At 38.1% G+C, this 16,840-nt stretch overlaps 1 protein-coding gene across 2 annotated transcripts in view; it reads right to left on the reverse strand.

Annotated features, from left to right (window-relative positions):
- Window positions 1–16,242, reverse strand: part of LOC108768747 (LIM domain only protein 3) — an 81,279-nt gene extending 65,037 nt beyond the window's left edge. The window contains exon 1 of one of the 2 annotated variants that reach the window (XM_018519299.1): window positions 16,029–16,242. In XM_018519299.1, coding sequence (XP_018374801.1) covers window positions 16,029–16,142 — 114 coding nt within the window. In that variant the 5' untranslated portion in view covers window positions 16,143–16,242. The remainder of the gene's footprint in view (window positions 1–16,028) is intronic. The other variant, XM_018519300.1, reaches the window with a different exon arrangement.
- Window positions 16,243–16,840: the final 598 nt, after the last annotated feature.

Genomic DNA, 16,840 nt, shown 5'->3' on the forward strand with positions numbered 1-16,840 from the left:
GGGGGGTTGGTGTCGGGATTGGAGTGAGGCCGGCATCGCGAGCAACCAGACTGAGGGGGAAAGCGTTTAATTCATTACGGAGATTAAAAAAGTAAATTGCCTCGTCTCCGCGCGCGAAAGAACAGCGAGATAATCGCGCGGCCGAACGGACACATTCGGCCACGAAAATATTTAATTAAATTCATGACCGCAAGATACGGTTGTTTCGGGCTCGGGCCCGCCGGAGCGTGCTCCCGAGAAGCGAAAGTAATTATCTGAATCTTTCCGAACGGCCGGCCACGTCTCTTTTTCACGGAAGAAACGGAGGCTCCTGGCCGATGGACGGCGACAGATCGTTTCTCGGTGTTGCGGGGCAGCGCGGGGTGGGGAGAAACCGGTAATTGCGTCCAGATCATAAGAAAACCCGTCTAATTAACACATTGGCCACGGTGCATATCGGCGACGTCAATACCTTTTTTCCTCATGCCGTGCATGATTGGCCGATACACTCGTAATTTTACTTTGAGCCGTGCAATCCGCTTTCAAACCGATACCAAAGCGATTCCCGTGTAACGAATGAAGAAAACGCTCTCCGGACTAGTTTGAAAGATTACGGTCGACTATACGTATGACAAATTTTTAATTTGCGAGCGAGACAAAAAAAATGACTAGCGAAGTAAAAAAAATTGCAACAGTATTACGTCGCCTGCTAAAATCGTCTCTTGCGCAAGATTCGACCGTAAAAACGTGAAATTATTGGAGGTGAAATTTTCTCAAACATGCGGGGTAAGATCTCCCCCGGCGGATAAGAACAAAGAAGACGCAGAAGGAATAAAGATTTTTGCATAAAGGTATCCGGGAGGGAAAGTGTATATAAAGGCAACGTGCATAATTTATGTGTCGCAATACGAGGATCCTCTCCAACTTGTTTCATCCATGATTGCCCCAAATGGAATAGCGTATAAATATCTTCTCTGTATAAGAGTGGATTTCTGACCTATAAGCGTGGTGTAATAATAGCAGCGGAGCGGAACTAAAAACGACTGGACCGTCGTATCGTCTGGCCCACCGACAAGAAGTCGCCTCGATTTATGGGGCCCGTGCATTAGACTTGAAAGGCGCGGTTTTTAGTTCGCCAGCGTCACAGAGAGAGAGAGAGAGAGAGAGAGAGAGAGAGAGAGAGAGAGAGAGAGAGACTCTGAAAGAAATTGCGGTTACGACTTGTGGTTATGATTTATTAACATTTTAACGGCCAAGCACCGTGTTGACAACGGTCCAAATACATTGTTGTGCACATTTTGAAAGCCGATCAAATACGAAACATCTTGTTTAATTCGTTATAATTTTAATAACCTAAAAAATTTCATTAGAAATTATAATCTTTATTTTTTATTTTAGTCTCATATTAATATTAGAATCATTACAATTCTTACTAATTTGTAATTATTTGAAAAAAATTTTTTTTTAACGTTGGCTATCGTATATATATAATATACAATTTTTTATAGGAGAAGGTGAAAAAAAGTATCGCAGCATTCGTCTATTTTTAGAATCCTTTGAAAAACATAAAGACTTTTTACAGTATATTAGTTAAAGACAATAAAAGTGTGACTGATATCGCCTTTGCCATGTCACCTATATCTGAATGACGCATAAAATTCGCACAAATCTCATCAGTCACATTTGTAGATTTTATTCATGTACACAGTTGGAAAATTTGTGTTACGTTTAACACATTATACGTACTAATTGGTTCGCTCAATTCCACACAAGATAAATATGTTAGTATGTAACACAAACATTGTGTAAAAATTACCGTAAAAAATGTAATACTTTGGAAACAAATTGTGGTTCTCAGTAAAAACAATATGTATAATAGATACGTTAAATTAACATGTACATTTATTTTTTATCCATTTATCTTAGAATTTGATGAATGTTTTGAAAATTGTATTATTCATTTATTCATAAATTGCTGGTCAATTTAACTCGTGATATTACTGCGGTAATTTAGTAGAGTTAGCGTTTCAAAGGACTACATACGTAGTATATAAATTCACACAGAACCATACAAGCATTTAAGATCCAGCTAGACCGGTTAAGGCATTGATTACTATAGTTTGTGTTATCACATATACGGTCCTATAATATATTATATTGTTTATAAATTGTGTTATTTTATTATGAATGTTAAACATCAATTTAACACAAAATATTCAAAATGTGATCACATTATATTAAATTGATGCTCGGATGTGGCAAAAATTCAACACAAAAATTTTAACAAGGATCGGTTTTAACAGTGTCTGTAAAGTTGGCGTATCACTTGATGGAAACTCACTAAAAATGAAGAGTTCTGAGCTTATTTTCGATAGTTTTATAGTTTTATATAAGTTAAACAAATAGTTCCGGCCATTAAAGCCGAGAAACTCAAACTACAAAATGATACGCCAGGTTCACACATCACTTATTTTGCCAAAAAAGGTTCAAAACCACATTTTCTTGTAGGAATTGAAAAGTTACATAGTTCTGTGAAGAATTCTGGCGACTAACATTGTTAATTTAATTTTTAAACAATTTTATTACCTAAAAAATGGCCATTACGAGAAAAAAGATACGCTGAGCGATTACCGACAGTTCTGTAGGATATATGGTGCTTATCGTGTAATTGTAAATGTATACTAACTAGTTCCGAGGAGTTCTGGTGACAGAAATAATTTATTGATTTTTTTAAACAATTGTTAAACTCCGAGAAAGACCTTTTTCAGGCAACATGTATGATACGCTGGCCCCGGCATCGACAGTTTTGTGAGAGATATGGTGCTAGAATGGTGTAGCTCTGAATGCAGTGTTGGAACGTATCTAGATAATAGTATTTGAGATACGGTATCTAGATATTTTAACTGTACCTAAATGCGTTACTTAGATCCTTATTAACTCATTTAGGAACACTTTTATCTAGATACATTCCAACACTGCATTCAGAGCTCTACACGATAAGCACCATATCTCTCACAGAACTGTCGATGCCGGGGCCAGCGTATCATACATGTTGCCTGAAAAAGGTCTTTCTCGGAGTTTAACAATTGTTTAAAAAAATCAATAAATTATTTCTGTCACTAGAACTCCTCGGAACTAGTTAGTATACATTTAGAATTACACGATAAATACCATATATCCTACAGAAGTGTCGGTAATCGCTCAGCGTATCATCTTTTTTCTCGTAATGGCCATTTTTTAGATAATAAAATTGTTTAAAAATTAAATTAATAATGTTAGTCGCCAGAACTCTTCACAGAACTATGTAACCTTTCAATTCCTACAAGAAAATGTGATTTTGAACCTTGTTTGGCAAAATAAGTGATGTGTGAACCTGGCATATCATTTTGTAGTTTCGGTTTCTCGGCTTTAATGACCGGAACTATTTGTTTAACTTATATAGAACTATAGAACTATCGAAAATAAGCTCAGAACTCTTCATTTTTAGTGAGTTTCCACCAAGTGATATGCCAACTTCACAGACACGTTTTAACACAAGTACAAAATGTTTTTTTATCGTGTAGATAAAATCGTCATTTGATGATTTTATTTATTCGATTAAGAATGATTTTTAATGTGTATTTAAAACATTAAAGAAACAATATAAATATATATATATAAAATAAATATAATTAAATGAAAGAGCATTCACACAAGAAATATATATTTAAGCATTAATTCTCAGTACCCACAAAAAAGTCTCTATCTACCCACATCCGGATATTTGTAATCCAGCGTTTTCTTTTGCTTATATCTCAGATTGTCATACATCGATTTTAACAAATTTTTTTTTAATTTATCGCTTGAAGACTGAAAAAAAAAAAAGAATTTTTGAGTTAGAAAGTCTAAAATATCGTAGCACAAAAGATATTTTGCAATAAGTGAAAAGGGATCGGAGAGAAATGTCTAAACTACGAAAATCTAGGGAGTTATGCTAACCCTTTGTGGGTACTGAGGATTACGCTTCGATCCAATATAAGATTTCTCTCGTTTAATTAAATGTAAATTACATTAAATTATTAAAGAAACAATAAAGTATTAAAATAATGAAATTTATTAAGTTCAATGCCGAAATCAGCTTTGACAGTGAAAGTGTTAAAGTCGCGTATGATTAAAGTTATTAAATACAAAATACTGGCTCGCGGATCCCTTCTTTTAATGTATCGGATCATGGCAGTACGCGACGAGTCGTTTCGTTTTCGATAGACACGCGCGCTGACTCGCCAGACAATACGTTATTACGATCCAGCTTTATAACCTACCTCTTATATCCGTCCCCTCGCACAACGCAATCTCATTATCGGGGATGCACTCTCCGTATTAATACCGAGAACGAATTAACTTTCGGAACGTGACGGCACCAAATATCATTAACTTTATATCACCTCGCGCGAAGCGAAATAATACAGGACTTCCGCCCGAGGTAACTATGACGCATTTCTGCCGAGCGAGACGTGCTAATCAACTGATGAGTTTAAAGTCGATTATTGAATGCCGACTGACGTTAGTCGCCGTCATTGCAAGTTCGAGACAATCGCGCCTAGGATTTAAATTAAAAAAAAAAAAATATTTTAATAAACGAATCCCGCCGTTGTTGCTGCGCGATATAATTTTTCGAGATATTTTTCGTTTTAAATCATTGCGGGACAGGAGGATACAAAAACGGGCATTTGCTTCTACGTTCATTTCCCACGAGACGTGAAAATTAAGCGTATTTTTACGGAATACACCACGTACTGGATTTTCGATATTCTAGTGTTTCGTAAATTTTTCCGTACATGGAATCCGGCTATTACGACCGAGTGTAGCGAATAAGGGGGTGCGACTGGGTCGGAGGGGGAGGGATGTCGGGAAAACGGCGCGGTGGTTCGCTCGATTTCGAATAAAGTTAATTGGAAAACATTGTACTACGGGACGGGACGGGACACGGAATTGTGACGAAGGAGTGGTGTGGAGAGGGACGACGGAAGGGTTGGGAGACGAGGAGAGGGTGAAGGGGTCGACGGATCGGCGAGAGGGAGAGGTGAGAGGTTGGTGAGTTAGCGAAAATTAATATTCCATATCGGGCCATCGCATCCGACAACGTCGACGATCGACCTGGACTCGCGCGCGACAAAAAGCGAGTTTTTCCAACGACGCGATGCGATGGTGAAAAACCGATGAAGACTTGCGTAATGTTACGTACATGGGCAATACGCAGCCGGCGTAACGCCGACTAATTATCGCGGTCGCATTAATTGTTACGTAAATTAATAAAGTTATCAACGTTGGTGGCGCGCGCGCGTGCGCCAATCTCGTAAAGATCGCTCGTATTACGAGCGTTAACAACTCGTCGCGCGAATTCCTAATTACTGCATGTTATCCGGAGTACGCGCCGCAGCCTGATAATTACGCAATACTCGATAGCTGGTCTATCGCGTCTTCGTAAATATTTTATGGGACGCAACCGATTACAGTGCTTACTGGATAAATACGCTTTTATACGTAGCTGATCAGAACATAAAAGAAGTGAAAAATGATATCGCGTGAGCGACGGTATAGAAAAGTAAAAATCACATTTATGTTTCTTTCTTAATAATACAATACGGTTAACATCTAGGAAAATATAGCTTTGTAGGCACTAAAAAACATTTTGTATTTGCGTTAAAATTAATTCTTATTAAAATTTGTGTATTAAATTTTTAACACACCCGAGTATTAATTTAATAGAATGAGATTATTTAAAATATTTATGTTAAATTGATTTTCAATATTTTTTAGTATTAAAATAACACATTTCATGTATAAGTGAACAAATAAAAATAATGTAGTTTACAAGGAATTAAAGTAAATTCTAAGAGGTACATGAATAAAATGCGTTAATTTTATATGTTATAAATATCAATTTTATTAAAAAAATATGCTTCTACAATTTGCTTATAAATTGTGTTATACATTTTTAAATTTATGTTACTTCCAAATATGTATCTTGTGTGAAATTAACTAAAAAATTTAGGTAAACTATTTAGAACACGCGAAATGTGTTAAATTTAACACAGATTTTCCAATTGTGAATATTAAACACGTTGAATAAAAATTATAGTTCTAATTATATAGCCAAAAAATTGACGAACATGAATCTTGCTTCTTCATTTCTCTAAATGTTAAGAATTTTTTGATAGAGAAATTTTTAACAGACGAGTTTAAATTTAAGTCTTCTCGCAGGAGATGCTTTCATATCGACGATCAGTTATGTGCTTCCAATAAAGATCGTGCAGTTAGCCAGTGATGCCGAGTAATCGATATCTACAAAGCAGAGCTGTGGACACTATTTACAGTCGTGTCAAACGAAAAAGAGATATCCATTGGCGCGGTAAATTGTTTTGCGACTAATTTAAGTTCAATCGGATGGCGTAGTAACTTCGCGTGTAACACGTCACTAAAAAAAAAAAGGGAAAAGAGAGAAAAAAAGACGAAGCGTTAATAGACAATCGAACTGTCCGGATTGGGGCCATCCTGGGAACATTTTTATTAGCGATGCCTTCGATCCCGTGACGTCGAACCACGGCGCAGCTCTCTCCGCGGGATATCAAATTTCGTAACAATCCGGCCGGTGCGGTAGTCGAGTTATTTCAGGTGGGCGAAAAACGCTCAAAAACACACACGTGTCATCATGTAGTGTTATTTTTGCCCGATCGTAACCGTAATTGGATTTGGTAGCACAAATTGGTAGCGGACCGAATCTCTCAAATTCCAGGAAAATCGCAAACCACCGGCGGCCGAGATGTTTCATTCATGGAGAAATCTCAACGACGAATGGTCGCACGAATCATGATTTGAATTGTGATCCGCACGTTCCAAAAAATAATTATCTCCTTTTCTTCCGTCAAAATTCGTTTGTTGTAAATTGGAAGAAAATTAACTACAGATAATAAAGAGTGACGAGGCAGAGCGGAGGAAATACGAGCTGCGTCTGCGACCGTGGATGCTTTCCAGCAAGAGACACAGATGACAGTGTAATGCCTATATCACACTAGCGATTGGAGATTGCGTCTACACTAAAAGAGCAATTTTACTGAAGAATTAAAAAATTTGATTAGATACAGATCTGAAAATCATTTGCTGGACTGTCAAAATAATTTTACAGGAATCTTAACCATGATGAGCAATGCTGTAAAATGTTTTGATATTCTAGCAATCAATTTTATAGTCCTATCTAATTGTTTTAATGGTTCAACACAGTTATTTTTTAGATTTGTTTAGATTCTTCAGCAAAATTGCTCTATCAGTGTGCGTTCGCGTTTGCGTTAACCAATCAAAATAAAGCTGCTGGTCAGTCGTTTCTTTCTAATTGATCAAGAGACGCAAACGCGAACGCAGATGCAATCTCCAATCGCCAGGGTGATACGGGCATAAGCCTTTGTTTAACATTGGTAAATAACAGAGATGTAATGATTCACTGTAAAGGCGCCTCCAGACGATATAGCCAGCATAAGCCAACTTTGCACACATGCGCTAAACTGGTTTACATTCATACTCTCTAAAAGTGAATCAGTGTATTATTACTGACTTCAATGCTACACTTATAACTGTAATCATCAGCGAATATTTACTGTTTTTCAGTAATAATACACTGATTCACTTTTAGAGGTTATGATTTTCTGCAGATTCAATCTGTAGAAACCATAATTTCTAAAAATAAATAAATATTCGCTGATATTACAGTTATAACCACTGAAATCAGTGATAATACACTGATTCACTTTTACAGTGTACATGTCATGTTTGTGTGTGTGTGTGTGTAATATTTGACGTGGCGTACATTGGCCATGTCGTTTGGACTTTGGAGGCGCCTTAAGGCTGATATTTCATGTGTCGCGCGACAAACTTTTTAAGCATGTTGATCGGCTGCAGGATAGAGAGATCTGAGAATCTTTCTATTCTGCAATCCATCAACAAGCTTGATGAGATTTTTGTACGATACATGAAATATTAACTTTACCCAATGAATCATTACGTCTTTGGAGGCTTTCCCTTTGATGATACAAGTTGACACAAGCACCGTTCTATCCTTAACATTCAGTGAGCAACAAAGATAAAACAACATATGCGTCGCTTTGTGTCACCAGATGGAAAGCACCATTTATTATTTGCCAATGTTAAACAAAGACGAAATGATCATTGTGTTACACTGTGTTCTGCTACTGAAAAGCACCATGTATCTCGCCACGGGTATCTCCCGTTTTCGATCGACGCCTATGGGACAGAGAAGCTGGGAAGTCAGCCGAAAGAAACTGTACTCCGAGGATCACCGCGGATGAACGTTCCATCCCATAAGCTTGTCCTCCATCGGAACGTATAGTGTCTCGTGGCTTGGTGCACGGACTGTGCGCACCGTCGCTGCTGCATCGTATGTCGCGCCTCTCTACCCCCCCGGGTCACCCGGATACGTACAGCCTGAAGATGCGCCGCGGGATCACCGACTGACAGCTCCCTAATGGAACCCGTAAATACCGCATGGGGGCACGTTATGTTTTCCAAATGAAATCCCGAAAATTTACTTCGGAAACTCCATCGCCGATGCTGCCATCGTCGTTTATCCTCGAGGTGACACATTCCGTCCCACTGATCATAACATTAAATCGTACGACGATTGTTATTGGTCGTTTCGGTTATATTGAAACATGAATCGAGAGCATTCACAATGACGTTGCGTCGTTATGCAATTGACAGATATAATAATTCGATCTAATGCGACGAAAAATCGTCTATAAACTGGAGGCAGATAATTAGGCTGGCTTCGTATTGATTGATTCAATTTCCAACTCGATGGAACGTCCACTTTAATTACATGAACGAACAATACGTTGGCGATTAATATTCATATTGCGATATTGTAATATCGCGATACGTAATACCGTAATACGCTAATATCCCGGATGTAATAATAGTCCGCTTAGCGTTATTTATGCGCGATTAATTACTGCGGTGTAAACGTGAAAAAGGAGACTGTCGCGTGTTATCGAAGATTCGCTAGGATTCACGAATGACGTACGCAAGAGAATGGTTTTGCTAAAGTATCTAAAAATGTAGCTAAATATAGCACTGAAAATAATTTTGTTAGACCATCAAAAAGTAATTATGGATGCCTAAAGTCGCTAGAATATTTCTAGCAGTATTGCTCATTATATAAGATGCTTGAGCGCCCTTTATAACTATTTTGATGATCTAACAAAATTATGTTCAGATCTGTATCAAGCTAAATTTTTAGATAATTCAGCAAAATTGTTTGTTCTGTGTAATAATTTTCTGTATGGAAATAATTTTCCTGGTATATAGTAATATTTGTAATACGGAATATGTACAAGCATTTCTCTCTCTCTCTCTCCTAAATAATTTTATGTGAGACTTGCAAATGACAAATGCAAAAGTTCTCATATGTAAGATTCACGGTATAGTAAAATGCAATATAACGAGATATATTTGTACGAAAATAAGTTTTGCTAAAATGTCTAAAAACTTATATAGATATAGATTTAAAAACAATTTTGTTGGATCATCAAAATAATTATGCAGCATGCTTAAGCTGGTTGTTAAAATGTTAAAACTTTTTGCAACATTGTTCATTATACTTCAGCGTCCTACATAATTATTTTAATGGTCCAACAAAATTGTTTTATTTGCATTTATACGAGAAAAGATTTTATTGAAGTATAAAAATTTAGCTAGATACAGACTTGAAAATAATTTTGTTGGACCATAAAAATAATTATGTACAAAATTTAAACATGATCAAAAAATTTTTAAAGTTTAGCAATCAGTTTAGGCGTTCTACATAATTATTTTGATAGTCTCATCAAAATAATTTTCAAATCTATCTAGCTAAATTTTAGATAGACCACCAAAATCGTTCTGTGCAAAAATACATAATGACGATAACGATATTATAAAATATCTATAAAATATTTCATGTTGAGAGACAAAAAAAAAGGACACCTTTCGCAGCACCTCGATGCAGACGTATTTAGTTACATTATTACCGCACCGATGTATACTCGACGATTACCGGCGACGAGATGCGGGCGCGTATATACGTAATCGATATCGAAGCCAGATAAAAATGATATTACGGTCGCCGCGATTATGATACCCGCATCGCAGAGATCGAATCGGTCGCGGCGCGCCCGTCCGCGCACTCCAACTGCGACTCAGCTCCGGTCAGATATAGGATGCAGATTGCAAATACGATTAAGCGTTATTGCGTTTTCTACTTTTCTCGGAATTACATTCTTTCAAATTTTATTACCCGCCGATATCGATTGGCCGTGGCACACCGCCGTCTCTTGGCATGCGCACACGCGCAACGCGAGTTAACACGTATACGAGCTGCGGGCCGACCGACCGACCGACCGACCGACCGAATGAACGACGTTACAATCGCTGCGCGCCAAAGCGTATATCATGTTAATTTGCAAAAATTGACGCTTTGTGAAAGAGCTCGAAATCAAATGGCTGGAGAATCCGACGGACTAAAATGGTTTTAATCGTCCCGCCAAACGAATTCCGAATGAATCTGCGACTGAAAAGTCATACCCGAGAACTGTCATATTACAAGAGTTGGTCCTTTTTTCCCTTCTCCCCCCCCCCCTTTTTTACTTTATCCTTCTGTGTGAGCTTGATTAATTTTTCGTTCGAAAAAGAAAGATTTTCGAGAGAGCCGAGGTTCTTTCTCCCGTCCATCCTCTCCGTTGTTTCGCGACCAATGGTACAGGCGATAGGAGCGCTTGTAGATTCGCGCCCGTTCGTGCCAGGGCAAAGTGGCTATTTTCCGGCCAGTGCTCACCGATTAAGAATCCGATCCCGGCCAAGGAGCAAGGGATAATCCAAACTCGAGAATCACGAATGAGCGTTCTCCCCCGAGTTTAAGCATTAGACGGTGCAAAAAATAAACCAAACCGGTGACGGAAGGTATTCTGATACTCGTGTACCGTTTGGATTCCATTTCCGATTGCTGTTCGCGTGCGACGCATAAATCATTACAGGGCTAACGAGAGATTCTCTGTTATTCTCTTATATAATTTCTGTAAAATGATTTTTTTTTTTTTTCCGTGAAATCTTATAACTTTGTTAAATAAACAAGAGCAAAATTGGAATTATTTTGTAAAAAAATAAAATACGGGGATAAAGGAAGAAGTTGAGGGACGGTGAAACGGGTGAACTAGCGAACGGCCGACAGAGGGAGGAGTGGGAGGGAAAGGGGAATGGCGGCCGTGAAGTAAATAGGAGTCGTGGTCGTTCTGCCGTAAAATTGTATGTGAAATTGTGCGATGTGTCTTGCGAATTGAATCGCCGGAAACGACATTGATTTTATTGCTTGTTTCCAGCGCTGTATACTTCATCCTACCCTCTTCTCCATCTTCCTACTGCCGACCTTCCTTCGCTCTGCTCAGAACCGCGACACGTTTTCCACTGCCATCTCGGCAACCCTTACTTCGTTGCTTTCGCGCGAAAAATACCGCGATATATATCGTTCAAATCGCTTCAGTGTAAAACGCGATTTTATTCGAAAAAGAAATCACAGAATTACTTGGTCTATAAGATTCCAGAACCTAATAGCGAATTCGGTCACTTGCTTTAGATTAGATTGGTGCATAATAAAAACTGCTGTACACGCACGATTTTGCTGAAGAAGTATCTGAAAATTTAGCTACATACATATCTAAAAATAATTTTGTTGGACCATCAAAATAATTATGCAGGACACTCAAGCAGGTTGCTACAGAATAGCTAAAACTTTTTGCAGCATTGCTCATTATGTTTGAGTTTCCTACATTTAAATAATTTTGATGGTGCAACAAAATTAGTTTCAGATCTGTAACTATCTGACATTTAAGATACTTTAGCAAAATCATTCTTTTCACATTATATAAAATTAAAAAAGCTTAAATCTAAAAGCACATAATTATCTCAAACGTTTAATTATCTAAATCGTTTGAGATAATAATGAAATTTGCTCAATAATGAAATTAATATACTATAATTTTTTTATTATCAAAATTGATTATATTACTGCATTTAGATACTTTATATAAAACAGGAATTAAGGGAGTACTGAAGTCACGAACTTGTTCGATGTCGATAGTACAAACTTTTTTAATTTCAAATGAAAAATGTCGATAATAGTGATATCTTTAATTCATTTCTTATATTATTATTTTGTCTCATTCAAACGCATACATCTCTCTTTATCTGACACATTGCAGCGCCATCTTTTGCAAAATCCGGCACCTTTCTCTCTCTTTTTCTCTCTCTACTCTTAGTCAAAATTATTATCTGTTTATCATTTTGAGTCTACATTAAGCGTATACACGTTATACGTATACACGTAATTTGCAGATGAATATAAATCTTTTTTTTAAGTTTTCAATCTTAGTTCCACAAACTCAGTATATTCGTTTACGTAATCCGACAGATGATGCAATGTCATTTTGTTCATATGAGCTATAGAACTTTTGTATTAAGGAAATGTCCACGTCAGCTCAACGAGAAAATGTAAGGTTTCAACTTTTTTTCGATTTCAGCATAAAGTTAATTGTCCCAACTTCTAATTTTGCATCTATTTTAATTCTGTGAAAGGATTTTTGATTCTGTTCAGTCAAATTCGGAGAATTTTGTATGACTGTAATGTATCAACAATTTTGTCCCTCCAGCATTTCTTTAATGTGTGCAATGATTCAGTATAGTGCGAGTGACATAAAAAAAAGTGATCATAAAAATCGATCCGCATGAAAAGAATGAGATTTTAAAAGATTTAAAATTTTACTCGATACAGATTTGAAAATAATTTTGTTGGACCATCAAAATCATGATGTTGGAAACTAAAAAAATAATGAGCAATACTGTAAAAAATGTTAATATTTAGCAATTAGTTTCCAATAAAATTTTCGGTTTTTAAGATGCCAATTAGCATCAATTTATAAATAACGTTGTAATAAGATGCTTATTAACACTAATATTATTAAATTACTTGTCGATTTACTAGGTGATATTACCATATTACTATTTCAGTTCTGTTAACTGAGTTTCAAGACTGAAAAAAATTTCGGTGTGCAGTTTGCACAGAATTGGATATGTATAAATTCACACGGAAATATTTCAGCATTAAAATCCGTTTTGACCGAAAATAGGATTATTCATCTTGATTGAATTATTTGCATATCTGTATTATCCAGCAAAATTTTTAGATCTTTCAACAAAATCGTTCTCTCTTTCCGAGAGTGTCTATAATCTTTGTGTAAAACAGCATAAATGTTACTATTAAGAAAAAAAGAGACAAACGTTATATTATACAAATTGGTAGACAGAGGGACATCGTAAACTGAGAATGACACGGCAAAAAGCGCGACTATATAATTTTTCCAATTGCGAAAAAACTGCTACTCGCTCAGACGTGAATACGCGCGCGGGCCATAATTTTCCTTCAATGATTTACCACGGGCTAATTGCAGAATGCAGCGAGCGGTAATATCGCTTTGCAGGGTTACGTCCGGGGGAGGGTAGCTATACTTTAGTTTGCAATTTAAACTTTACTTCCTCCGGAATTGATTAGCTTTTAGTAATTAAGCAAGCAACGCCTTGGACCCCCCGTTCCTGCTCCGCGTTTGCCCCACGCTCCATCCTCTCTGTCTCTCGTTCCCTCTCTCTCTGTTGGTCTCTTTCTCCTCTCTTCCTCCACCTCTTCCATACCTCCATCTCATTCCCTTCACCCTTCCCGCAGCTATTTCCCTTTTCTCGTTCGAGTTCAGTCATACTATTCCATTTCGGCGAACGCGCTTGCGCCGATTCACACGCGCGTGCACGTACATACACTCGCGCGTGCGTCCCGCGTCCCGCGCCCGTTGATTCTTCCGTCCTGCACTTCACGTCCCCCTCCGCGACCCCCGCGAGCCTCCCTCTCGATGTACCCTCTCTTCGTAAGTGCCTTGTTTCGCCACTGATTCCTCATCCGGTCGGCCGTGCGCCCGTTTTCGATCTTATTGAGAGCCATCGAGAATCACCTCGCGATTGATCCTATGTTTCGTTTTTATTTCTATTTACTCGATTCCTACGTAATAACGGTAACGTTAATTGAAGAATTTAATGTCAATCGTATATATATTTTTGTCAAATTCATAATTAAATCTACATTTATATCTTAAAATTTGTATCTCCAACTTATATGTCTTAAAACTCTACGTTGCTAGAAGAAAATAACTTTCCACAACTATAATCTCGAGCTCTTAAAAATATGATTTATGGATAGGATGATGGGTGGAAATGAGCGATAAATCTTGTTTTAAAAGCGAGTGTCGCACGAGGAATAACTTGTCTGTTAAGTGCATCAATGTGCGTAGCTTTATACCGCGCTGAGAACCACTGCCAACGCGATTTGAATTTCAATTTGTCGCCAAAAATTTCACGAGAGTACGCAGTAGACTTTTATCAGGATGTAGAAGCGTTTCGATATAATTTTCATGACGGGGCAACACAGGAAGGTCCCGCTATCGATCGAATGTCGAAAATGCAATTCGATGCAACGCATCTTGCCGCACACGTAAATTAATGCAAATTGCGTCGAGTGTTTCGATTTTCGGGATCACGCAGCGAATCAGCGAATTACATTCCGTCAATCAGTGATGACAGTCACGAGCGGATAATTCGATAATTCTTTACGACGTGGCTTCGTGCAAATGGAATCTTTGCAGCGTTTAATGATAATTGGGACGTTAAATGTTTATTGAAAAAAGGCGCGGAAACCGGGAATTGGATCATGCAGTCTTAAATTGGATCTTGAGGGCGATCGTCGCGTTTTCAAGTCGCAGCATGGCAACTGTCACGCGAGTGTGGAAGCAAAGGCGCGTTCAGCAGAAAAAGCAGCTTTGGACTGTTGTAAGATTCTTTAATACGATTGGTTCTTACAATTATACAGTAAAAAACATTTTGCATTTGTACTAAAAACGAGCCACTCAAGTTATTATTAAAATTTTGTATTGAATTTTGAACATATCCGAGTGTTAATTCAATATAATGTGATTGTGTTATTTGAATATTTTGTGTTAAATTGATATTCAACATTTCTTAGTGTTAAAATACAATTTATAAGTAAATGAACAAATATAAAAATAATGTTTTTTTTTAATGTGCATTCTAAAATAAATGAATAAAAAATGTGTCAATCTAATATATTATAAATATTTATTATTATTTTATTACTTTTTCATATTAATTTAATATATTATAAATATTAATTTTAATGAAAAAATACGATTGCTTACAAATTGTATTACGTTTTTTGTGTTAATTTTTTACGTAATATGTTATTCCTAACATATTTATTTGATATTAAATTAAAATAAACATTAGGTTGCTTGCGACACACGAAATATCTTAAATTTAACACACATTTTCCAACTATTCTTTACTAAATATATAACTCTTTACTAAATTAGTATTATAACACATAATTAAAAATTCTTTTACACTTTTTTATGTACCTTAGTTTGCAAAATGTTAAAATAATTAAACTGACATTATTTTAATGTCAAAACTCTAACGAAACAAATTAAATGTTATATTTGGCTATCCAAATATTAATAACAAAAACTCCAAATGTTAAAAATTCATCACAGTAGCATCCCATGTTTAAAGACTCTTACAACAGTTGCTGCTTTTTCTGCTAACGCAGCTAAAGAAACACCTCGCGAAAAAAAAAAACAAATTCATCCTTCCTTCATCGTTCTATCGAAAGTTTCTTCTTTCTGGAGCAGCTGTGATTCATCGCAAATCTTTCGTTCGTCCGAATAATCGTTGTAACTAAAGTTTCATCATTCGTCACCGTTTATCGTTCTCATTGTACTCGCCGCTATCGTTATCCCTTCCACGAATTCGCGTCGCATTATTTCCTCCATCGTCGCGTTAATTACTCGATCTCGAAATACAAGCTCCCCCTTCCCGTACCCCGAGGTAGGTACACACATTTTCAATTTACTCACCAATGGGAGGGCGAGAGGGCTGCCGGCCGATGATCCGCGCGGAGAAATCCTCGCGACTCGCGACGGGTAGTCGTCCACTCGGAGCGATGCGACGTCGCAGTCCGTGACACTCATGAGGCCACAGGCCAGTCCGTCGTCGACGTCTTTCCCGTCGTTTTCGTCGTTGAGACTCGTTGTAATCGAAATGTTATACGCGCGAAAGAGAGAAAGGGAAAGCGAGATATGTACGAGACTCGCGAGAATGAGAGGGAGAAGAAGAGAGGAGAGTTAACGTTTTGAGGGACGCGCGGAGAGTAGCGTTTCACACAAAACAAGAACAAGATTCCCGATATCCGGAATATCTCTCACAACTCGGCGGGCTCGATGTGTCACGAGCGATCGATCCGTTGCACGCGTGCGGCGTGCCACCGAGGCTCCCAAGACTCTTCGCCGCGACTCTTCGTCCGCGCGCGCGGAACACTTCTCTTCCACGGGGACGTCGGATTATAATGCCTCCTTGGCGCGAGCGTGCGCGTGTCAATCGCCGATCGCGGGGTCGGTCTCCCTCGTGTCGTTCGCCGCTGCGTCAAGTCGTGCACTGAGAGTCCGTACCCCCCGCCGCGGCGTGGCGGTACAACGTAGATACGCGCAACCGCGCTGGCTGATCAGCGGCGACTCCACTCGCTTTGCGCTCCGTCCGCCCGTCCGTCCGTTCGTTCGTTCGTTCGTCCGTTCGTTGCTCCGTCTGCACGTCCGTACGCGACGGCACTCAGACGCGAAGTGACGAGGCGGCCGCGCATCGCGACGCGAAACTCGCCGGGAGCGCCCGAAGT

Source organism: Trachymyrmex cornetzi, unplaced genomic scaffold (assembly GCF_001594075.2).
Source record: "Trachymyrmex cornetzi isolate Tcor2-1 unplaced genomic scaffold, Tcor1.1 scaffold83, whole genome shotgun sequence".
Lineage (NCBI taxonomy): Eukaryota > Metazoa > Arthropoda > Insecta > Hymenoptera > Formicidae > Trachymyrmex > Trachymyrmex cornetzi.